This window comes from Mixophyes fleayi, chromosome 3 (genome assembly GCF_038048845.1).
Source record: "Mixophyes fleayi isolate aMixFle1 chromosome 3, aMixFle1.hap1, whole genome shotgun sequence".
NCBI classification, from domain to species: Eukaryota; Metazoa; Chordata; class Amphibia; order Anura; family Limnodynastidae; genus Mixophyes; species Mixophyes fleayi.
Window position 1 is genome coordinate 320,204,053 of NC_134404.1, and position 26,195 is coordinate 320,230,247.

The window sequence follows — 26,195 nt, forward strand, 5'->3', positions numbered from 1 at the left end:
AGGTTACAGAACATCTACAGGAAACTCCTTTTAAAGGCAAAGGGGGAGTGTCGCCTGTGCGTCAAGCCAAGCTTGAAAGAGGAGTCTCATGTATACAAACCTAAACAGTGCAATTGTGCATTGCGACCGATGCCATCTAGTGGCTGGTGACCAGAGAGGAAAGTGGAACTAGCAAGAGTTAGGTTGCCTGGTGTTGTCCTGACAAAAAAAATGATGCTGTGTTTTTTTGTGATGGAACAATAAAATTTTAATTTTAAGCAAGAAGTTGTCCGTGTGTGAATCACCCGAGGGTGCCTGTGTCTACTAATATAAATATATATACACATATATACAAACACAGACACAGTATTGTACATTATATATTTTTAGAAGGTGGGAATGAGTTAAAGCAACTATAAATAAAAAGGTCTACTAGCAGGGATAATTACACAGAGACAAATGATCAAATCAGTGACATGACAGGTAGGATGGACTCAGAAATTTGGAAACCAGTAACTAAAATGATTCCTTAGTAGATGATGCTGTTTTGCTGACCAATATGACAATAACAATAACATCCTTTATTATAAAAGGTAGGTAACCTCTGTCTGTCCACTTGCTGTGGAACTACAAGTCCTAGCATTCTCTGAAAGAGGTTCCGCAAGCCTGCCACACAAAATAAATATAAATAAATTGGGTTTAGTTGCCATTTAAATCTATGACAATAAGATTCTTCTCCTTTTGAAATGGCCTAAAACATTAACAACGTTAGACTTCACGATTCAGAAATGTACAGTTTATTTTATAAATGAGCCACCTCAGTCTATTGCAGAATATTGTATATAACTCAGTGTGGCTGATATAACTTAATGTGTAGTATGTATTACCCTGCAAAAAGAAAAAACAAAACCCCGAAAATAGACATCCACAAATCAATAGCAAATTCTTACAGAGCAAAAATGAAAAACAAAAACCAGTAGTAAAATCTTAAAAAGTAAACTACAAATGAATATTCTCAGTTTAATATCCTTAAACCGCCAGGAAACTATAGAGCGAGAATTCATTCACCGATTTGCTGTAATAAATGTCCTGGTAAACAGTTATCTCAAAAAATGTCTTAATACAATAAAGAACAAAACAAACATTATTTACATTCACCAGACACATTAAGCTCGCAGTTCAGAATGGCATGGTCCATAGTTTGTAAAAGAAAAAAGGGGCAGAGGGCACAATTTAAGAATTGCGCAGCTTGTCCAGGTTCTGATTAAACAGAGGTTTGCTTATAATTCTTAGTATCCAGCACTTTCTTTCCACACATTGCACAGATCCCTAGGAGATAAAAAAAGAAAATAGACAGTTGTGTTACCTGATTTATTGAAATGTAGGCTTTATCATGTGGGGCTTCTTCTTCAAAGACAGTATCTATCTTAAAGAATAACGAATGGGAAGTTCATTGGGGAGTGGCATGAACCCTCAAACTAAAGGTTTACATATTGTTCATAAAACACCAGTACAACAGGGTCACCCATTTATTTTAAAAATTTTTTTTAAAATAATACTGTTCATCCTGTATAGTATTCTCAAATACGTTCAAATAGTGTTTTTCAATTCAAATAAACCCTGTCCTAAATCCCCTTCCCTTCCAATATTAGCGGAGGTCTCTCTCCTGAGCTCCCACCACTTGCTGTATTTAGCAGGGTCCAGGCACTCAGTCGGGTCCTCTGCCAAGAGCTTCCGCCGCTACTATTATTGTAAAGGAAGGAGATTTAGTACAGGGCTAATTCTATTATCATTGTTTATTTATAAAGGGCCACTAAAGTTCCACAACGCCATACAGTGAGAAAATAAAGCATAGTGCATAAAACGTAGAAATCCAATAAGCAAAATACCAAACAAGCAAAGGCAACAGGCAGAACATCCAAGATGTATACATGCAAAAACATAGGAAAATATAACCATAAAACACAAGACATAACATACGAGGCATAATACATAGAGGTGGAGGAGGAGGGGGCGGACAAGAAGACAAGAAAGAACAGGATTGTATCATGAGCACTTACAATCTAATCATATTTTAAGTGGAAAACCCCATTAACTGTCAGTACATTATGCCATGAAAGAGAATAAAACACAACAAGATTACAGGAACACTACACATTTAATTTACGGACAGCATAATGTATATTATAAAACCATGCCATAAAACCAAATAGGTGTCTGTAAACAAGTTACCACCATGAGAGTTATTTTCGAATATTGTTAAATGGTAGAAACCTGCAGTAAAGTAATAGCAAACAATAAGCAATTAGCTTTCATCTGTCTACAGCAAGATAGACAATAATATCTCCTCAATATTAGCAAATAATCCTTAATGTCAGTGTTTCGGTCCAGAGCTCTGTAAGTTGGCTATCATTCCCATTACAAAATAAATCCTGAAATGAACGTATGTGATGGCTGCTCACAGAAATTAATATATAATAATCAGTTGTCATTATGTACCCTTCTTGTAGGCACATCCCTGGCAGTAGTGAGATCCTGGCTGGTGAACGGAACTTTTGCAGATACGACATATTGCAAAACGATTTTTTCCGTATGGGTCGAACCTGAGACAGGAGATAGAAATCAATGAGCTTTTTAAAATAGGAGACATGAATAAATGTGTATTCAAAAACAGCTGATCCTATATATATATATATATATATATATATATATATATATATATATATATATATAAAAAGTAAAAAGAACAGGGCGCCACATAGTGTATTACCAGATATACATGGGATAAAATCTGTACTGTAGTAAGTTCCCAGATAGGTAAAACCGTGAAGTGAATACAGCACACACGTGAGTGAAGTGACTCAATTCCCAAGTGAGATCACCACTAGTTAAAATTTCTGCGTACCAGATAAGAGACTTTGAAAAGCACAGCTGACATGTTGGTGATGTTTTATGTATCTGCTTGGACAACCAATGTTAACTTCTCCTCAGCAGAATGACACCGATATCAGCTGGAACCTCAGGTATAGGGGTTTACATCTAGCACAAGTTAACCCGTGCATGATACTCATGCATTCTAGTCAAATCAAGCTACTTAAGGTGTTAAAAAGGTTCTTGTCATGCATTTGGGGCTAGGCCAGGCCTCCTCAGGGGAAGAGCGTTACTTCCCGACGTAAGCGCCCTTTTTTAACGTGGTTTTGTCCACGTGTCACCACCTCATCATTCTTCTCCATCACCTCATCCTTCATCTTCATCGCCACATCCTTAATCTCCATTGTCTTACTGTTCTAAAACCTCTCAATACACAACGTTTCTGCTAAACACCTTATCGCTGTGCTCAATCAGTCTTCCTTGAAGGGCAGTATTCATAACCTGCACTTTCACATCACTGCTTGTCCGTACTTGTGAAAATGCGACATACAATTGTCCATGACCAAACACAGGCTCTGGTAAAAAAAATACCCACACGGTCAAGAGTTTGAGCCCTCAACTGGTAAATTTAGCGTTTACTACCCCTCCCACGGGGGGAAGGGGGGATGATGGAAGTTAACTGACTTTACTATTATAATTTTTTTGCCAAATAATGTCAGTATACCAAATTTCAGGTCAATTGGATGAGCCCTTTCTGAGAAAATAGTTTTTTCCACACACACACACACGCCGCTAGGCTTATATATATTAGATTACACACTGATAATGGCTTACAAAAAAGCTATTAAATGCAAATAAGCTCATGAATTGGCCGATTTATGCTAGTCCTTCATGTGGCATCTGTGATATGCAGATAATGTAAGTTTACATAGGGAACTGGGGGAATTGCTTATCCTTTCAGGTTTACAGATCCAGCAATAATCTTTAGCAGTACATGCTCAGGAATTACTACAGGTTGATTCCCGAGATGTGTCCAGTCTGGTAGCCTGGATGGATCTGAGCGGGTTACAGAGAAAAAGGATATTTTGCAGGTGTATAAGGAGAACCCTCCGCACTAAAAATCAGAAGTCTCAAATTAACTCCAATAAAAGATATGTAAATAATTTTATTTCCACAATATCTTATATCTATACATCCAGATGCTCTCAATGTAGCATAACTTAGTACTAAGAAAAAGGAAAAAGAAACAACTATTTACGCGAGGCGCTCTTATTTACTAACTGCAGAGATGAACCTTAATTGTGATATTAGCTATGTCAATGGTATTGCTGTTATTACATTAGTTAATGCAAATATTTAGATTCTGAGCCCCTCTTACTTCCTTAGTACGGTAATATTGTATCTTTCAATCACTGTTGTGAATGAAAAATACAAGTTATACAAATATTGGTTACATTGCAATTCTTCATAAATCTTTCCTACCGTATTATTCATATTTCTTTATTACTAGTGGGAGACTGAGATTAACTGTGACTCCAGCATATCATTTAGCTTGAGCTTAGTGTTCATCATGCATTTTTCATTGCAATGTTCATGTAGGATTCATGCACAAAATTATTACTAAAGGTACGCCCACTTATTAGTTTAATAGTCTGGTTCCCCTCCATCCTTCATCACCCTATTCTAATGTCACTGTGACACGTGGAATTTCCTGACGTACGTTTCGCTTCATCATAGTGATAGACAAGAAGAAATTACAACTTCACTCTCCGGCATTGGATGAACATTACGGATATTTGCATCATTTCCCATGGCATATATCTGTGTAGTTTTAATGTTGACTATCTTAATACTTCTCCTGTAACACAATATGCGGTTTCCCATGTTTCCACCAGCAATTAAATTGGTTGTTCACCATTAGATGACTTGTAAATGGTCTTATCTTTCTGGCTTCCGTCTGTGCTTTTCAGTCATGTAATTGTGTTATCAGTTGTTTATTGTCCTTGGCCTGGAACAGATAGAATTGTATCCATGTGGAGAGCACAGCTAATACCCCATTCATACTGCACCAAAATCCCGGGTTTTTGCCGGGGCGAGCTCAAACGACCCGGGTCTTGGTGCAGTATGAATGGTACAAGTCAAAAATACCGGGTCTAAAAACCCGGGTCTTCAACCCGGGATTTATCGAGGGGTAATTCCCGGGTCGGACCCGGGTTGCCTGCACTATGAATGGTGCAACCCGGGTTGCACAGAAAACAAGTTGATTGGCTGTCTGCCTGTCTCTGGAGGATGATGTCATCGGTGGGAGCCCGTGGAAGAAAAAAAACCAGTCACCTTTCAATGACATCACCATTTTTCAGCCAATGAAAACTGCTCTGGTGATGACTCCCACAAATTGCCAGGGCACAGACTTGTGCAGTATGAATGGGGTCAACCCGGGAAATTCCCGGGTCCGTGGTGCAGTATGAATGGTGTTTCTGAGCTGAGACGCTCCGAGCCCCGGCAAAAACCCGGCTTGAAAAACCCGGGATATTGCCGGGGCGGCAGTATGAAAGCGGTATTACAGTGTTCCATCCTAGTAAAACAACTCACCCGCATGATGGCACACAACCATTGCTGCCTCACAGCCCTGGGGGCATGGGCTCACTCCGACCATGGCACCAACTATGTGCCATTTTGTGTGTACTCCCAGTGTGGGTTTCCTCCCATTGGCAAAAACAACCAAACAATCTGATAGGGTAATTGGCTTCTGGCGAAATTGATCCTTGGGGTATATTTACTAAACTGCGGGTTTGAAAAAGTAAAGATATTGCTTATAGCAACCAATCAGATTCTAGCTGTCATTTATTTTGTACATTCTGCAAAATGACAGCTAGAATCTGTTTGGTTGCTATAGGCAACATCTCCACTTTTGCAAACCCGCAGTTTAGTAAATATACCCCCTAGTGTGTGTCTATTTGTGGAAGAGTTTTTAGACTGTAAGCACCACTGGTGCAAGTAGTGCTGTAATAATTATACATTCTCTGTAATATGTAATATATCGGTGCTATATAAACAAATAATAATAATTAAAAATAAACTCATGCTGAACATATAAATGTAAGTCAATACAATAATTTCATTTCAAAGTGGAACACTTATTTTGAAAAAAATATGGCTCATTTGCCTATAGTGGACACATGTGTCCTGCCTGTGCAGTGTAGGGGAGTCACTGGGTAGCTTCACATGTGACCAAGCTTAAAGTGTATGTAAGTATGAGTTATTTCAGACCCAAAATTGGCTGTTCATATTGCTAGCAAACTAGAGCAAAGACAAAAGAAAATGTAGACATTTACAAACCAAAAAATTAATAACAATAAATCAAAGCAACTTCCTACTTGAAAACCTGGACTTTAACAGAAAAATAAAACACAGAATTATTAGTGACCATCTCTGGACTTACCTGGCCTTCTTTGAAGTCAATGCCTTGTTTTCATTAAGTTTTCGGCCCCCACTTTCTAAATAAAATGCATAACACAGACACATTTATCACTGCAGCAAGTGAAAATAAACCACCCATTTACAAAAAAAAAAAATCATCAATATAAACAGATATATTGGCAAAGAAAAATTGTGTCATAAAAATAACTGTGCTCATTAAGTACAGTGAGAAACCACCTATATTATGCACAACCAAACTACTATCAAATGTGGCCACACACTCAGAAAATACAGACCAGTAATGAGAATACTAACATATCACTTGAATAATTATAACTGTCAACATCACTGACCATTCACACATTACAATCTAACAATAATAATAATAATAATAACGATAATAAAACATGTTCAATATTATATCCTTATTTGACAATACTTATAGAGCAGGTAACGCTGTATTAGATTTAATTATATTTTACCAGCCAGACAGTAAGCGACAGGCTGTATAGTAATACTCAGTCCTATAGATGAAGGAGCAGTTGCAACTGTCTGTAGTGGAGTAAGGACAGAATATATTAATTTGCAACAGAGCTGCAGTGGAATATCTGGTTAACACTGTACACAATGTATTTTAAATGTATGGCTCATATGTGAACTGTTTATTGTTAGAGGTTTGGCTGTCCTTTAAAGTACATTTGATCTGTTGGGTTGGGTGTACACAGGTTAAAACATAAGCAAAATCCAGTGAGGGAAATATCCCTGGAGTGGAAGGGAGGACTGAATTTCACCTGGAGGATGGTGAGGGACTGGAGAACAGAATGAATTTGAAGGAATTTATTATTGTGGTGTCGTTTCACCAGGACAGACTCTAACATTGGACCTCAAAAGAGAGGGGGCTTATGCAAAAATGAGCAGTGTTTCATCCTAAAGTGGGTGTTTTGGGGAGGATGGAGGCGGGTTTACTTGATTACAATTTTGCATGTTTGAATGTTGTGAGGTATGAAATATGTCCTGGAATAAAATAAATTCCTTATAGTGCTACTGAACTTTGATTTACCTGTGGTATTCCTGGCACCAGTTTTCCATGTATCCGGAGTGATAACAGTCCCCAACTTCTTTTCACCTGTCAGTAAATAAGCAACATGTAACATCCAATTCCTATATTAACAGTTAACATAGCTAAAGTCACATTGCACAGACATAATATGTCAAACTGAACACAACGTACACAAAGATTGTCGCACCAGTGTTTGTTAAGAGACTGTTGCTCAATATAATCAATATCTGTTATATCTAACTTTCTATGTATATAATAAACAGAATAAATATCATCATCATCACCATTTATTTATATAGCGCCACTGATTGCGCTGTACAGAAAACTCATTCACATCAGTCCCTGCCCCACTGGAGCTTACAGTCTAAATTCCCTAACACACACACAGACAGACAGACAGACAGACAGACCGGAGCACTCAGAGGAAATCCACGCAAACACGGGGGGAACATACAAACTCCACACAGATAAGGCCATGGTCAGGAATTGAACTCATGACTCCAGCGCTGTGAGGCAGAAGTGCTAACCACTTAGCCACTGTGCTGCCCAAATATTGAATATCTGTCAGATTTCTTGAGGTGCCACTACAAAATGGATTTGATTGCACGATTTAAAAGAACAGAATTGGTTTTGTGTAAGTGCACTAACAGTCTCATAATTATATCTTCTTGCCTAATGATAGTAAATCTCATTTAATTAAAAAATAACCTTTACAAAAGTGAAATAGTAAATTGAAGGTGATATTTAAAACCTTCAAGTATACCTCGGATCCCTCTATTGTTTATTCTATAACTTCCTACTATGTAGAATAAAGATTAAATTATGATTTTACCTTATTCAGCACTATATAAATATTATCCTATGATTTTCATAGAACGAATATCTATAGGGTCAAAGAGACCCCTAACACAACAACAACCACTGAAGTTAATAAAACCCACTTCAAATAATTTGTCTGGTCCTAAAGCATAAATTCAGTAGACTGCAACAAATGTATCTATCTATATATTGTGAAAATCATGGGATAATATTTATATAGTGCTGCAGCATAGTAGAGACAGTACTAAAAAGAATCTAGATAGCAGTTATAACTGTAGAATAAGGTAAAATCATAATTGAATCTTTATTCTACATAGTAGGAAATTATTCTTTATATAATATCATTATAAAGAATAAGGGATCAAATAAGGTTTAAGGTTACCATAGGTTAATAAGACAATGGGCAGACTAGATGTGCCAAGCGGTTCTTATCTACCGTCAAATTCTATGTTTCTATGTTTTTTTTATAGAATACACAATAGAGGGATCAGAGGTATACTCAGAAGTTTTAAATAGCACATATAAATTCACTATTTCACTGATTTTTAAGATTAATATTTTAAACATAAGAAAGAAAGGTTATTTTTTAATTAAATGGGATTTACAATGATTAGGTAATGGTATATAATTATGAGACTGCTAGTGCACTACACTAAACACATTCTGTTCTCTAAAATCTTACAATATGTCAAATTGTAAAGGTTCTCTGGCCTATATTTTTGTTACGCCTTCAGATGACTTTCATTTATTGAATTGCTTATGCCCTCCAGTAACGTATACTAGATACATTGATTTCTCTTTCTGGCTTCCTTTTGTGTTTTTCAGACATGTCTTTATAACATTAGGAAGGCTGGTTTACCCCCCCCCCCCCCCCCGACCCCCCAAAAAAAAACACCCCCCGCGAGAGCTGCTGCGCATGCGCAGCAGCTCCCTTTCTTCAGCGCTGTCCTATACAGCAGCCGCGGCGCTGTCTAAGAAGCGTCTGCAGCAGTGCTGTATACACTACAGCACCGCCGCGGACGCTTCTTTGACAGCGCCGCGGCTGCTGTATAGGACAGTGCAGCTATAGCGGCCACTTAGTTAGCGCAGGGGGGGGTTTCTGGAGACTCAGAAACCCCCCCTGCGTGCGACACTGCAATGCAAAGAGTACAGCAGTGCTGTGTCATATACCAGGGCAGTCAAGTTTCAGGAGGGTGTGTAAAACCCACTAAATTAATAAAAAAATATTGTGCCATAGACACAGTAAAGACAGCACATGAATATGACACCTTCTGAGAGGCATAAAACAATTTCAATATTCTAAGAGTATCCTATATGACTCTCATAGCAGTAATTATTTATTGCTATGTGTTTCATTCCCAATAAAATGCTATAAGATCTAGAGCTGGGGATGGGAAAAGGGGCTGGTGATTTTTAAGGTGTGCTTTGTCAAAGCTCAATAAGCAAAAAGACAATTGTTGTCAATGCTTATCCTTAAAACTGCATATATGTGTGTATCTAGCAAAATGAAAATATCAAGTATTAGTTCATATTTGGATCAAAATATTTAAGCCTGCTTCCCAACGTCAAGGGAACCTCATTATATGCAGATCCTACACCATTATAATGCAGTTAAAATAAAATCCACTTGTATTGCTCAAAGAAGGTAAAAACAACAACAAAAACACCTAGATATGGGGTCATCTCATAGACACCAACTTATTTTGGCTTAGCAGAAAACAATCTTATCTATTAAATAAGGGTTGAAATATCAAGGTCTCAGAATCATCAGTCAAATCAGTAAATTATATTACACACTGAAGTGAAAATCATCCAGAAAATACTTCCAAAATAAGCCTTATATAACATGAACGAGACAAAGTTGTAGTTAGCTTCTTATTACTACACAAGCCATTTATCTGGGATCCCCCAATTAACATTTATCAAAATCCAATACTAGCCACACTTGGTAGGCATATTTTTGGCAATCCAGAGTATATGGTCACTACACCCAAACCTACAGCAGCAGCACTTATGGATACAGTGTATTCCATATCTGCTACCCTCTAGCTGTCATGGAACTACAAGTCCCAGCATGCCCTGCCTGATTACAGCCACAGCCTGCCGTTATACTCACACTTGTCACACACCATCTTCTCTCCTCTGTACTCCTGCAGATTGTAAACAAAGTGCGCTTCCTGCCGATGTCACTTCCGGGTTGAAGCCGACCAGCTCTGCGTACCACGTGCTCTCAGAGCCGATGCTGATTGGCTGTAGGGGGCGCCACTCAGGTATGGTACAGGTGGAGAAGTGGTGACCGGACAGGTGAGTTATTTCCCGGCTGCGGACCCTCTAGTCTCACCCTTCCCCTCGGTGTACCATGCTCTGCTCCCGGCTTTCTCCTTGTGTACAATGCCAGTGTCCTGTCTTAGCTTAATTAGATGAGGTTCCCTGTGACTGCTGCAGTACATCAATCGGAACGTTCGAAAATAGAACGTTTTGTTCCCTGTAACTGCTACAGTAAATGAATCGGAACGTTCGAAAATAGAACGTTATGTATCAGGTGAGTGGTCAGCTGACCTGGGCTCCGATCATGATGTCCTTACCGGGAAGGGTTTATGGTGACCTGGCTGAGACTGTCCTCTTTCTACAGTACATACTACTGCTATATAGCTGTATACACCATGTGTTGTAGAGATAGTGCAGACATGGGTACAGCGTTATGTAGTTATACAATGTGTCTCTGTGATGTAATCTGATATAAAGATGATTTAGTGAAGGGTATAAACTTTAGAGAACATTTGACCTACTCAATGTCATCCATCTCTCCCAACAACAGAGTGCACAGTTGGAGGGGTCAATTTAAACGGTGCTGTATTTTTTTTGTCTTGATCACATGTCCATACTTATTATTGTTATAAACAAACAGTAACCTTGGTGAGACTACAATACCCTCTGAAAAAGGCTACATATACCGGTAGTTTCCAACTATTTGGTGCTGTAAATTTTCCTTCCCTGAAAATGCCCATACTTTTTCTGTTCTTCTATATGTTGATTAGAAAGCTCACTAGCTGTCTATTTCTATGGTCGCATTACATTTAATATGTATTGAAGAGGAATATTTGAGTATCAACAAAAGTTTGTATACAACTGATATATTTTGTGCTCTCAAATGTGACTTAAATTCACCTACCATGCGATATAGTGTCCCTGGACATTATAATACTTGGTGTATTGTTTTATGTACCAAAAGTTGAGCAGATCAGACTGTGTTCTCAGAGTGCAGAAGTCAATGAATCACAAATGTAATGTATAGAATAAGGCGTAAGATCAGATTTGCTGCAAAACCACTTTAATATTGTCATTTGGGGTTGGTTTTTCAAGAAGTGATCAGTTTTCAGAAAGAGAGATGGCACTACAATTATGTCCGGCTAAATCAATGAACCAAACTCAAGTTTTGCACCTAATGTTGCCCACTTCTACTCACATACTAATTATTTTCAATACATATTACCTCTCATGAAGCTGAGCAGTGACAGGAAAAATAAGACAGAGGAACCATCTAATAATACCCATACTGGTCCAAGCACTTATTCTCTGTGTCTGAACAGCAGTGATTTAAAATCAAAACCCGGCCCACAGTGTTCTCGCTTCAGGACTTTACATTCATCATCATCATCATTTATTTATATAGTGCCAACATATTCCGTAGCGCTTTACAATTGAGGGCAAACATAGTAAACTAATAAACAAACTGGGTAAAACAGACAAAGAGGTGAGAAGGCCCTGCTCACAAGCTTACAATCTATGGGACAATGGGAGTTTGATACATGAGACTAAGTCTACATTTTGCATTTCGGACCAGCTAGACTGCAAAGGTAAAAGTGACTCGAGCTAAATGATCTTGTCACAAATCAATGTTGATCAGGGGGTAGTTGTCTTGTGTGAAATTGTGTAACGGGTGGTAACAGGGTGATCTAGTAAGGTTAAGAGGGTGGTTGAGGAATATTATAAGCTTGTCTGAAGAGGTGGGTTTTCAGAGAGCGCTTGAAAGTTTGTAGACCAGAAGAGAGTCTTCTTGTGCGAGGGAGAGAATTCCATAGAGTGGGTGCAGCCCGAAAAAAGTCCTGTAACCGGGAATGGGAGGATGTAATGAGGGTGGATGAGAGACGCAGAACTGAGTTGCCGTGTTGGGAGATATTTTGAGACGAGAGGAGATGTATGTTGGTGCAACTTTGTTGAGGGCCTTGTAGGTTAGTAAAAGTATTTTATATTGGATTCGGTAGATAACAGGCAACCAGTGTAGAGACATACAGAGTGATTCAACGATGAATGATTTGCAAGGAAAATCAATCCTACCGCAGCATGCAAAATAGATTGTAGGGGTTTGAGTCTGTTTTGGGGAAGGCCAGTAAGGAGGGAATTGCAATAGTAAATGCGGGAGATAAGTGCATGAATTAAGGTTAAATTAAATTATGAATTACATTGCATGTCTTAAGAAGTTGTTTCAATTTCTGTGTATATTATTTCTATAGGGTATTGCAGGAAGTGTAGTACATATGAAAGGTTACAGCATATTTATGGAAGCAGTAAGATTGTTTCTGCCAGGATATCTCTTTAATTTGAAATAACTTTATATATTTTTCTAGATGTAACCTGCTACAAATAATCCATACGTGACAACTCCTCTAAACCAGGCATATGCTTTCATAGTTTGGTGAGTATTTACAAGATGCTGATTTTAGGCTTTTGGGGTAACTTCTTCATGCTTCCTCCAAATGTTTTGTTCAACAATCATCTGGTGAATGGGCTGAACAAACAGATCATCATCATTTATTTATATAGTGCCACTAATTCCGTAGCGCTGTACAGAGAACTCTCATTAGTTCCTGCCCCAATAGAGCTTATAGTCTAAATTCCCTAAAACACACACACACAGACAGATTAGGGTCCATTTGATAGCAGCCAATTAACCTACTAGTATGTATTTTGGAGTGTGGGAGGGAACCCGGCACACCCAGAAGAAACCCAAACAAACACGGGTAGAACATACAAACTCCACGCAGATATGGCCATGGCCGGGAATTGAACTCATGACACCAGAGTTCTGTGGTAGAAGTGCTAACCACTAAACCACCATGCTGCCAAAAACATTGCTTGTGATACAATGCTTTTTGTTAAGGGATGGCCACACGCAAGTCCAAAGTGGTCATTGGCCGTCAGGAATTATTCGTGTCTGATAAAACCTCTATTTGGATTAACTTTTTATAGGACTGTTTAGGGCTCCCACACATTAACAATTCATTTATTTCATGTAGTGCCATAGTGTGAACAGTACTTTATAAATGTACAAGAATACACACAGGGAGCACTGTGCAATACAAGAAAATAGATACAAGTGCAGTGACTGGTATTGAAGACACTGCAGAAAGACTTACCTGTCCAAGAAAGCTTAGTCCACCAAGGCCAAATTGCTCATTGAAATTCTAGTGTATATGTTGGTGTTCTACTTTTCAAGAGCTCGTAAAAACTACACTATTTAAGATGAAGCTTTGGAATGAGTTGTTGCTATACACACTGCAATGTCAAAATGATCAACATGCCTAATAATCATGTCAACAAAATAATACTGATCATTAGTTGAAATGTTAGTAAATCCAGTTCAAAGTTGTCTGATATCAGCATGTGCGCTCGGTTATCTTTCAACTGCTGTACCAATCCCATTTGGGCCTAATTGGCCGTCTGGTCATATCTCATCTGGCCAAAATATGTGTCCCCAAACTGGACAGTGATCGTGTAACGCTTGCCTTGGGCTGATCGTCTGGATCGCTACTTATAGGGCAGCCTTAAGTTCATAGGTAGTGTAAGGCTTTTAGGACATATAGACCCGTTGGTTTGACCAGAGGTATAATGGATCAGAAAGCTTGTATTACTTATGAATGTAGCTAGCCTTAAAGGTTATGTGTTGCCTTTTACTGAAGCATGCAGGCCACATTTCCAAATAACTTTCTCCATGCTCAAAACGGGGCCTGAATACTTTTTTCTGCATTCAGAATGATCACATTTTCCAATACGAGTATTGGGCATACATTTAAAGATGTCCTCACACACAGGAGTTTACATGCTATAATTGGTTTTTGTTTTTTTCACTAGAAACTAGTATTCAGAAGGCACTGGCTCTCAGTGTATTGAAAGACTGCATTATCACAGCTATTGGTTCAGCCCGCATAATGACTGCACATTATGGGCCTGATTCATTAAGGAGAGCAAGAAAGAGTAAATTTGCTCCTGGACAAAACCATGATACAATACAAGGGGTGCAAATGAGTTTATTTTGCACATAAAGAAAATACTGGCTGCTTTTTCATGTAGAATACTTGATAGCTTTATTTTTTACACTGACGTTTAAAGTTGATCTAGGACATGCCCTACCCCAGCTATAAATCTGTCCCCACATTTGAAATTTACACCCCCCCCCCTCTCCAATGCTCATGGTTTTTACTCCTTTTCTTTTTTTTGCTTTAATTTCCTTAATGAATCAGGCCCTTTGTCTGTTAAAGGATGTTGTGGACCGTCTGCATTAGTAAAAGCAGTTGTAGGTTATCGGCTTTTTTAAATCTGCTTATTTACAGTAAGAACACAAGTAATTTCATGATATAGGATCTTTTTATATTTATGTTTAGTCGGCCTTTATATCTCTCTCTCCAGAAGAACAGGTTAGGACGTTTTGTCATGTTTCAATATATAAGTTCTGGTTATATATTCCTTTATTTTTCAGGTTGATCATGGATGAAATGGAGATACGAAGGCTCTCGGTTGGACATGTGCTGTGCATACTGGCTGTTTTATCCTCTCTGTGTGTCCCACCTCTCCTCCTAGATGGCTTCTCACTCCTAGGAACACACCTCACCTGGATGGGAATCTGCTCCTTCTGTGTCATTGCTGTTAATGTTTTATTACTACTTACACTCAAACCAAATCCTTCCACCAAAAGAAGCTCGTTTGCAAATAAGGTAACAAAAATCTTCTTTTGTTCTAAAAACCTGTCATTAAAATAGTTTATTTAGTCCTCTGTTTATAAGTTGATTCTGAAGACCTTATATTTTTGTCTTCACTTACTGATCAGCATCTACCTTCATAATCATTAATATTACAAAAAGGGACAGAGAAATGGTTGTGAAAGTGTGCAGGTAGTCTTGGGTTTCATAACATGCACTAAAAAAAATATATGGTTGTGTGTACTTGATGTCTCTATGTTCAGTTTGCCGTTTTGCGTGTGATATGTGTTTTTTTTACACTTGCTATTTTTTATTGCCAAATTGCTTTATTTGTAACAATAGAATCTTCCCTCTCGCCAAAGAGAAAAAGATAATGCTACTATTTCTCATTATAGGTCATTCAAATTTTGTCACCATGGAGCTACTACTGTGAGGTGCTTTAATGTACACAATCGTTGTTACATCTGTGACATAATAGGGTTGGTTCTACGCAGCCAGGTGATAGATGGCGATAAGCAGATGATATAGGTATTACTGGCCAGTAAGGGTTCCGTTCAAACTCTCAGCAGACATCCTGACGAAGGTTTCCTCCATCTAGATTCTAGACTAAAACTCACATCTTTACCATTTCAAACTGATTCTCCTGCACAATTTTCTTCCTGGCTAACTATAATGTAATGTTAAACGAATACGTCAGAGAAATAGCATTTGGGAATATAATATTACTTTTATTCTATTGCAGGTCAGTAAGCTGTACAGATCCGGTGTATATTTCTTTATTTCCTGCCTGCTGTTTCATGGGATTATAGTTTTGTATGGTGCTTCTCTTGTAGAGTGAGTATTTTTAAGTAAAGTCATTATTTTAACAAATGTATTTATTTACGGATGGTATCTAGCAGGTCAGACTAGTAACTGATTTTTGTTATATAAAAGCTGGGTAGTATAGGAGTACTTGAGATCAGGTACAGGAAATTACATCCCCGGTGCAGTAAAATTAATATATTCATGTTCAGTTCTCTAGTAGACTTAGCTGTGTTTTGAAGGACGATCTTCTCTACAAATTAGCACATTTTCACTATATACTGTGTGGGTAGAATCCTATATAATGCTAATTAGGTAAGTTATGGCCCACGTAAAACCCTTGACCACTGAAGAGTACCTTACATTACTATAAGACATAACCATACTTGCCTATTAACTGCTGTCAAATGCTGTCCACTACTCCTGCTTGCTCTCTGCAGGTTTTAGGGCTATGCTCTCCTGCAAGCTATAATAAGCTGTATTATTATACATTGTGGCAGGAGGGCACAGTGATACTGGGAATTATGTCAAATACTGGCCGTATAACCTCTTGCATAGCGAGCGGTTCCAGAATCTGCAGAGAGCCAGTAGCGCTAGTGGGCAGTGCTGGTTTCAAAGTATATTTGACTGTGTACGAAATAAAGTTACACTGGGGTGGGAGCAGAATAAGGTAAAATAAAAAAGTGGTGTATATGATCAAGATATGGCAATGTGTGCTACAGCTTCAGCATTACTCTAACCGCTTCATATCCATATGACTAAACTTACTGGTATTGCTTTACTAAACTCGCATTTCTGTGTTTACTTTACAGGTCAGTTGCAGAGACCTTTTTATTTGCAGTTCTGTTATCATCTTTCACTACATCGCGGTGTATCTGTATTCTGGGACCAAACTTCCACGCATGGATCCGGGTGTTCAGTAAAGATGGGTATGTCTTGCATTTGACATTTTTATTTGTCCCTGTGTAGAAGGCACTACATTCCCAAATTGTACCATCCGTTGCTCACACTGCTGGCACCTAGGTAACTGCAGGAGTTGGACCCCTGATGTTCTGCAGTGTCCATGTTCCCTGTACATGTTAAATTATTACCGTACATTTTGTACTAATAAATGCTTGTCTTGTTTCAGGGCAATGTCTGTCTGGGATCACAGTCTGAGGATCACAACGTTCTGCAGCATAGTAGGAGCTTGGCTCGGAGCGTTTCCTATACCGCTAGACTGGGACAGACCTTGGCAGGTTAGTTAGTCCTACAGAGATGAAGCACGGAATTATCAAGTGCATATGTTTTATTTATACTAGTTCATATTTCATCAGTCATGCAAGTTTGCCGCAAAAGCTGCATAGCAAGAGATTTGTGTATATAGCAACAGTGCTGATGTATAGGAAAACACATACCTTGTAAAGAACCTGTCATTTCTCTTTTGAACATTTTTTTTCTAATGAAATTTAAATCTTTAAAGTAATCATACTAGCATACTCGGGTAAGGGCTAATCTCTGGTTTTGATGCAGGATAGGTTTGAAAGAGCACTTAGGGCTAGATTTACTATGCTGCAGGTTTGAAAAAGTGGGGATGTTGCCTATAGCAACCAATCAGATTCTAGCTATCATTTTGTAGAAGGTACTAAATAAATGAAAGCTAGAATCTGATTGGTTGCTATAGGCAACATCCCCACTTTTTCAAACCCGTAGCTTAGTAAATCTAGCCTTTAGTGTTGTTGATGGCCGCATCTGATGATAGTTATGTTATTAAGGAGTGTTTTAATATAATAAGGTGCTCTGCACGTGTGTGTGTTAGTTAACCAATTGGATCACCACAAAATGATATACGTGCTACAGAAGAGATAATGACTACAGACCGGGCAATGCTATCACTAACAGTCCGATCAGAAGTAACAGCGCTTCTCTATGTATGAAGCAGAAATAAATAAATGGGCTGATCGATAAAAAAAAAAAACCTGTTAAAAGTATACTACAAACATTTATCTGTTATTCAATTCTTTGCGTTAAATAATTGTAGGTAAATGCTTATCCATTCAGTAGGAATGTAGAGTACAAAGTATCTTTTGGTTGTATGTGACAGTGTTACAAAAAGCAGCATTAGTGGGGTGCTACAGGGCTAGAATGACTATACCTAAATGGACGCAGGACGCTCGGATAGGCTGGCTGGAGAAGTTGAGGCATTTGGCCTTAAAAGTCAAGTTTACCCTATTGGATTACTTTTATGTGGTGCCTGGTTCGTGGAATATCTAATGTCTGTAATCTGCAGTGTTAGAATGTCACTATAGTGCTGGCCAGCTTTGATCCTGTAATACACGTCACCAATGTGGAGTAGAAGGAAGAACCAGTTCGCTGTGGTCTTCCTGCATCTGCCATGGTGACAGGCCGTGACATCAGTCATGTATCTTGTACCAAGAAATTATAGGATATAATGTTCAACTTAACTTATGGGGGCATATTCAATTAGCTTTCGGATTCGCGGTAACGCGCCGGAACAGCCGCGAAACGTAATACACGGTACTGCAATAACGTGGATTTTCGTTCGCAGCCCATAGGGTTGCGAACGAAAATCCGCGTTAATGCGGTACCGTAATACCCGCAAGAACGCGCACTTTTCGCGGTAACGCGCGTTACCGCGAATCCGAAAGCTAATTGAATATGCCCCATAAAGTGTGGGTTCAGAGACTATTCCTGAATATGCAGATAAATACACTGAACTCCGATCTCCTGCATATGTGGCCATGAAGGACCTTAGACCTTGTGAATATTGGTTCAGTCCACAAAATAACTGCTTCCAGCAAAGACTGTCTGTAACAACCCAAGTTGTACTAGCTGTATTTCATTTACTAAATATAAATATGACTAGTTGCTGACTCTATACTTGTAAAGCAGTGAGTTTGTGTTATAAAACATATATCATTTAAACACCTTACAAGGCATATTCTCTGTATTTTCCACTAGTCAGTGCAAATCCTTCTGCTCGTCATGAACCGGTTCTCCCCAGATGCTTTAGTGCCGTTAGCTTGTTACCAGCCAACCCTCTGGACATGTAGTATATCTCCTCTACATCCATTAAGTTTAATGTGGATTTAATTTGTTGGTGACCTGAGATGGACGTTTCCGATGAGTTAACCCCAATAATTATGACTGACTTTTTCTAAACTGGCCCCATGAAATAACGTTCTGGTAAACTGTCTATATATTAAGCTACAAGATGGCTTTGGAAGTGTCTAGCAGGAAATGTATTTATTTTATATTTTTACATTCAGACCAGCATCCACCAAGCAGAAGGTGGATAAACCAATAGTTTTGGTGGTGTGCACTTTAATTGACGTAGAAATATATTAATGCTTTCTAGTACAATTTAATACATGTGTATATATGTGTGCACAAAAGCTGAGTGGAGAAAGCTGGTGTGTGTGTGTGTGTTTGTGTACAGCATTTGTATTTTCTATAATTGGTTGAAGGTGATCTCTGCATTGAATTATAATTTACAGTAGGGGATGCATTATCCAGTTTATATTAGACATGTTACCTAATTATCACTGGAGTGATTACATAAGGTCATTTTCTTATGACTTTTCACATGATTAGGACACAATGCTTTTAATTCAACTACTTCATATTCAAATTTTTACACAATTTCTAGTCTCATTCACCTTTTGATATCTATAACTGATTCTGTTTTTAGTCTGTCACCCTACACACCTTAATTTATATAATATATAATTTTTTAACAATTTGAAATTCGACTTAAGTGTATGGCCTTATTTAAGAGATGTTTCATAATAATGCATTGACCCGGATCTACCAGTTGCACTTCCCCCTTGATTCTGAAGACCTGTGACCCACTACAGGAACACCTGGGCAGAAAGGACAGTCCACACAGAATTCCGAAGCGTTTAATAAATACTGGACAGGTTTATTAGGCATGATAAATGAACTATGCTCGTCACATCGGCAATAGTTGCTCCAAAGAAAGACTGAGGCACATTGGCATGATCAAGTTGTGCAGAGGCTTGCATTGAGGCTGTGCTACGCTTGCCCGTGTGTAAATCAGTGATGCACATTATCACAAGACGTCTACGAAACCTCAGCTCTAGGCAATGTCGCGTCCTCTTAACGTTGGCAATGGCTGCTTTGCAGAGCCTTTTTATTATACAATATATTCAATTTCATAGACAGCATTTGCATGGTTCTTTATGTAAAAGTGTTAATGAAATCCATTCTCTTGCTGATCAATTTCGTAAAATCTTTAAGTAACCACATAGTATTTCTTTCACCTTTTTTGTTGAATGTAAAAACAAAAACCACAATATAAAAAGTGCCTTTTCAGATATCCAATAGAAAATAATGACACATTATCCACGTAGGAGTTTGATTTCTAATTTACAACATGCAACTACATAAAAAAATGCAGCTATACAAAAAAAGCCACACTGATATACTCAAAGAAATCCTTATATGTAAATTCTGAAGCGCTGTTACAGTAAATCCAAGCTTCCCCTCTAGTGCTGTGCCGTGGTTTGTTCTGTCTTCATACACAAGCAGTAAGGGCAAGTCACTGTGGTGCCTAGTGCTGTGCTTATGTCTACTGTGTACATACACCAGGGCTTCCACTCCTCATTCTGCTTTGTAAAATGCGACCTCTTGGAGGTTTGCATTTATAGGAAGAGCACACGCTAGCAAATAGAAACATCATTGTCCGTCATCACTCTGGGTCACCTACTTCATTACGTTTTTCTTTTTCTTGTAAAATACCAGAGGAGTGAAGCAATAAGTACAACTTATTTTATATATTGTACATTTCACTGTTAACTACATTGGTTCATATTTGCATTTAAATGTGCTTTTTTGAGGACGTGAAAATATTCTGCAGCTTCAACATTATAACAAACAAAAAGCTAACAACTCTGCTTGCAACTAGTTAGGCCTGCGAGAGAGTGCACAATCTATAGCAGTTCATTAGATCATTCTTCTATCTCACCTCTAGAACTCATGTTTGCATTTGGGTGCATTACTGCAGGTAGCACACACGTGTCTTCACCTATCAATCAGAAGGAGCATAAAAGGTTGCTATCTCTGCCATCTTGATGTGATAACCCATGCACATAAAATTATATATAAAGCTTGTGAAGTCCTAAAGTGGAAGGAACAGCATTTGAGCTTGACCTACGAACGCTTCCACGCCTGTAAATTTGTCTACTACTAAGTAAACTAGAACGAGTTCTTTCCCTAAATATAAGTTTAAACAACCATCTATGAGCAAACCTCAACTTCTTTGTTTTTGTATATTTGGTTTACAGGGCATTTTTTATTTTATACACGTAACACTGGAAATCTGGTTTAGCGTGTGCCCATTATCTACACTGGAGGCAGCCATTTTTTTTTGGGCAGAGCTGATCTTCTACCCGCTCTCTAGTGACCTTACTCAAGCACTAATTGGGGTCATTAGTGCTTGGTGAATTGATATTCTGCATTCTCTCGAATCTCAGACCACATGATAGCTGCCTGCACTGTGTGTAAGGAACACGCACACTTTAACGCTTGCGCTAACTTTCTGCACTTTTTTTGCTGTGGTTGCTTATCAAGATGCCTTTCATAAAATAAATGATTACATCGGATTCATGTACTTACTACTGGAAGAATAAAAAGACTACCATTTAAGGGACTAGATTTTTTTTGTGTTTGTTACACAAAGTTTTAGTAAAATTATTTAAAACTAGCTGGAATACCACTGGCCCAATTGCATATTTCACTGAACCTCTAAGTGAAAAATAGTTGATACAGCCTTCACAGTGTGCAAACTTAGACATTCCGCACATTTTAAGGCAGAATTATTAGGTACTGAATATCATGGTTTAATCCAGCCCCAAGCTGTTGTTGTGCAAAAGTTTGGGTATACTTCTGTGGTATCTTTTTTTTGTTATACTGTCTTTAAAACTTGATTTACATGTTTGGCCTTAAGCCAGGTGAAGGCCATTTCCGAGCTGAATACACTGACCTTTCTAACCGCTCAGGATATTGCGCCTATTTTCACCAAATAGGGGCTTCCTAGGAGCTGACTGCAGACTTTATTTTAAAGATAATTTACTGTCATAGGGGAGGGCTATAAAAAGACACCTAAGGACCCACCAGCTTGGAATCTCCACTGTTGGAAATGTAACTCTGCAGTGAAGGTAGGATCTTGAAGATCTAGAAACCTCTTTGATAGAACTGGTCAGATACACACAGCAGAATCTACAGAAAGGACCACAGCACCATGCGGTCAGAAGATAACCTTTTATACCACCTCATCACTGTCAGCTGACACAAGCTAATACTTGGGGAAAGCAGAATATTTTTGTAATAAAGTGCTGTGGACAGATAGGATAAAGATTGAACTGTTCGCCCACAACAGTCAGTGAAGAAATTGAAGCTGAAAAGAGGTTGGCAAAAGATCCAAACCTACCTCACACTCAGCCAAGAAGTACTTACAGGCGGAAAAGAGAGGTTCTGGATTGACCTTTACAGTCCCCAGACTTGTGTATTATTGGACATCTGTTGGAGCTCTGACATGTGATATTTGTAAGACTATTTGAGTTCTACAAGAAAGAGGGTGGAAATGTATATAGAAATGTTTGGGCGCTGTGATGTTTTACTGACTAACCCCATACCTACATTTTTGCACGTGACACATTTAAGTTGAATGTATTTTTTTTTTAGTCTCTTAAATCCTCAGTCTTCTGCACCGTTACTGTATATTTAAGGCTGCACCCTGCAGTGGCTGGTTCAACTTCTTCACTTAGAGATTCATTGAAACATTTAGTTTGAGGAGAGGGACCTAATCCTGTGCATACGAGTGTATATGTTTATAGTTGTGTTTGCTCTCAATATCTCCAGTAAGAGGGGCTCATCCAGTCTTCCTTCCTATGGGTGCCCCTACCTCTCGGCTGCTTTTCTGGTCTGAAAAAGAGTTTAAAAGCTAAATGTTGTAGGTTTATTAACTCTACACTTTAAATAAGGTGCTTGTGTCGCTGAGGGGCTCTCCCTCTCCTAGATCTTCTCAGTTGTGAGTCTTATGCCCTGAATGATGTGTACAATGGGTGACAGTATTCAGTCTGTGTAAACATTTAAATGACCAGTAAATACTTAAGTGTTTCCATTCCCCCTGACTATGTACCGTTATACAGGGGCCAGGAAAAGGGGTCCCGAGTGCTGACCAGGCTGGTTATACCAGAAGGGGTGCAGCGAGTGTTACAGGACTCCCCGTAGGGTATATTGTGCTATATGTAGGTCATACATAGGACCCTCCCATTCCCATGGTGTACAGACCACAAACGCTGGGCATCATGTATGTCTCCCTAGTTTAAGATGTGTCCCTGGGGTAACGTAGCCACCAGCATCATAACAGAGAGAAACTATAGAAATAATACCATTTGCAGAGTTACTGGTCCTTTAAAAATAATGATTAAAACAAATAAACTCAACTGTTTTGCTCAGCCAACGACTTTCGCTGAGCTGTCAAAACCAAGAATTGGGATGTTGTTTTCTTGCCCATGGACACATGGGGGGTATTAAATTGTTCCTCCGGCCGCCGGAAAAACGAGCGCGTTAAAACTATTACCGTTTATACGGTAATATTGCGCGCAAAAACCGTTAATGCGGTAGTTTACTCGCTGAATTTTATCTTGCAGCTCGCGAGTAAACTACCGTATTAACGGTAATAGTTATAGAGCGCTCGTTTTTCCGGCGGCCGGAGGAACAATTGAATACACCCCATAAAAACAGGTTTTTTTACTTTGCTTTGGACAAATGCAGCAACTCTTTCTCTGCCCATAACACTGCATAAAGATCTCATTGCCGTTCTACTGGCACTAGTTTATTTTATACAGCTGCTCTAGGACTTCATGGAACTAATTCCCAACAGAGACAGAACAAGAGCATATGATGAATGGTTTCATCTTTTACGTAAGCTGAATGTTTGCTAGCGCCCACATTGAAGTGAATGGAGAGCGGTGCATGCAGCGTCTTCTGCGACTAATCGCTCCGGTGTGACGAGAGCCGCGTTTCACATTCACTTCAGTGTCGGCACAGAACAATGTGAGCACTAAGGCCGCTAGTGCCTTTCTAGCTTCTGCGCGCCATCTGCCACGTCATGCCTGGCACCGAAACCACCTCTAAAAAAGCGTCATCTCAAGTAGAAAGGCAGGTTTAATGGTTACTTATCCCAGGGACACTATTGTCCTCCAAAGTACGCTCCATGTTGTGCATTTCACTGTACTTCTAGACAAATAGCTTCAGTTCTGATAAACTTCTGCAACATCTGCAAATATACTTAGTAATCTTATGTGAGGCAACTTGTATTTCTGGTTTAGTTATTTTGCTATTTTATAAAGTAAAAAAAAAAAATCTTTAAAACGGTACCTTCATATTTTCCCTGAACACATGATGCATTTAGAGCCTTTTACAATCTGCACTAAAGTACCTTAATGAAGTGGAATCCTAGTTTTCAACTCATTATATTTGTGTGCATAATAAAATAAGTCTTTGTTAGATATTGTGTGTATGTGTATATAGTTTATATCTATCTCTCGCTATTTCTTCGATACATATTCCTACCATTGTGCTAATAAATGTCCGCTGATTACAGCTTGTTTTGTTTCTCCCTGTAGGTGTGGCCCATCTCCTGCTCGCTAGGCGCTACCTTGGGTTACCTGGTCGGTCTTCTACTCACACCCTTCTGGATTTACTGGAACAGGAAACGGCTCACATACAAAAGCAGATAACAAGAGCAGGCAGATGATTAGAGCTTCGGCACAATGAGAGGAGGGGTGCTGTTACCACGCTGCACACGCTTGTGGCTCCTGTATAAACTATGCCCTGAGATACCGCGCTTTTCCATCAGAAGACTTGTGAGCAATCGTGTCCTCGGTGGGTTGCTGCCGATATTATGTTTGCAAATCAGGTCAATAAAATCTTTGTGCAGCTGTGGTGCAAGTTGTCAGGTCCATCAGACTCGTACCGTGTGTTCTCGCAGGAGCTACGGGCTCAGCTCACGTGATCAGACAGCAGTTTATACACCTCGAGCCTATTCTCTTCTTCATGCGGTTTTTCTTTGGAGTTAGGATAGCTATAATGGACTCGTCAAATACGGCCTTCAGTCCTTTCTGCGTCAAAGCTGAACACTCAACGTAGCAGCACGCCCCAATCTGTCAACAGGAAAAAGTGGATTAAAATATATATATAATATTATGCTGTAACAAGTCTACCTTGTAACAGGTCTCTGACTAATGGCTGTGTGGGTTACTACTACTGCAAACTCCTTCAGTTAGTGGTTTGTGTTTCTTCAGGCAGAGTAGAGGGCTTGCGGGTTTTATTTTCTCTCCTCTCTTTCATTTGCAGCCAGAGCAACAAATTATGATCGTGATATTTTTAATAAACACTTATTTTAAGTCCTGTTTCAGATACTAATTAAATTTTTTTTAACAAATGCCTGTATTGCCATACTAACTTCTTTGCTGAGCAAAACGAGGCTTTATTCTACAAAATGCAGAATCTAAAACATTTGTCTACTTCTGCACAGGACAACACCCCCTTATCCAAGCTCTAAACCTAATATTGTCTTATTCAGGCAGCAGGCATTATCTCTTCCAATGAATGCTATGCTGCGCATTGTGGCAGTGCAGGGATTAAAGCATCTTGCAGCAGTTTTCAATGGCGTCTCAGTAACACATAACAGCAGGACTCGAGGTAGCAGTTATAGGAAAGTAGTTTTATAAATTAAGCACGACTACCCGCAGTTTATCTATATTGCCCGAATTACGCTCAGATGTAGACATCCGTTAACAGCGGTCACATGCTTCAGCGCACAACGCCATTAACAGACCAGAGCTGTCAGTGACAGATCAGTGAGTTGGCCAGGACCAATTGTGCTGGGGGAGATCAAATTATTATTGTGACAGATTGTGAAGTGTTGGGGTTTCATCAAATGGTACCAGTTCTGTGATACTTGTCCTCCTAGCTCTGGCCTTAACGCCACTGCCACCTTAAGGAATTCTGCACATAAGTAAGCTATACCCACATACAGGGGCATCAAACGTCTACCAGGACCTTATAAAGACGTTAGACCATGTATAAAGGACATTATTTCCCGCACATTGGGGAGAATTAAATTATTTTAGGAGAACTATTTGGAGCACTGTGAAATACATTTCCTCTAATCTGCCACCACATCTGTAACAAAGAAACGGCAGGCGGACATTGGTAAATGTGCATTCAGCTGCACT

The 26,195-nt window shown here is 39.0% G+C and overlaps 3 protein-coding genes across 4 annotated transcripts in view; 1 reads left to right on the forward strand and 2 right to left on the reverse strand.

The window, feature by feature from the left end:
• Positions 1-760: 760 nt before the first annotated feature.
• On the reverse strand, positions 761-10,358 carry CRIPT (CXXC repeat containing interactor of PDZ3 domain). The gene is made up of 5 exons (XM_075204124.1): positions 10,266-10,358; positions 7,331-7,396; positions 6,293-6,347; positions 2,479-2,582; positions 761-1,308 (listed from the first exon to the last, which is right to left on the reverse strand). Exons 1-5 carry the CDS (start codon positions 10,279-10,281, stop codon positions 1,244-1,246), a joined length of 306 nt encoding a protein of 101 aa, XP_075060225.1. The 5' UTR covers positions 10,282-10,358; the 3' UTR covers positions 761-1,243.
• On the forward strand, positions 10,358-24,900 carry PIGF (phosphatidylinositol glycan anchor biosynthesis class F). 2 transcript variants are annotated; one of them, XM_075204121.1, is made up of 7 exons: positions 10,358-10,453; positions 12,778-12,845; positions 14,907-15,141; positions 15,869-15,960; positions 16,740-16,856; positions 17,057-17,165; positions 24,582-24,900. In XM_075204121.1, exons 3-7 carry the CDS (start codon positions 14,914-14,916, stop codon positions 24,693-24,695), a joined length of 660 nt encoding a protein of 219 aa, XP_075060222.1. In that variant the 5' UTR covers positions 10,358-10,453; positions 12,778-12,845; positions 14,907-14,913; the 3' UTR covers positions 24,696-24,900. The 2 variants fall into 2 exon arrangements, with proteins under 2 accessions (XP_075060222.1, XP_075060223.1); XM_075204122.1 differs by lacking the exon at positions 10,358-10,453 and adding an exon at positions 10,462-10,691.
• Positions 19,819-26,195, reverse strand: part of RHOQ (ras homolog family member Q) — a 39,905-nt gene continuing 33,528 nt past the window's right edge. The window contains exon 5 of the mRNA XM_075204123.1: positions 19,819-25,118. Coding sequence (XP_075060224.1) covers positions 24,963-25,118 — 156 coding nt within the window. The 3' untranslated portion in view covers positions 19,819-24,962. The remainder of the gene's footprint in view (positions 25,119-26,195) is intronic.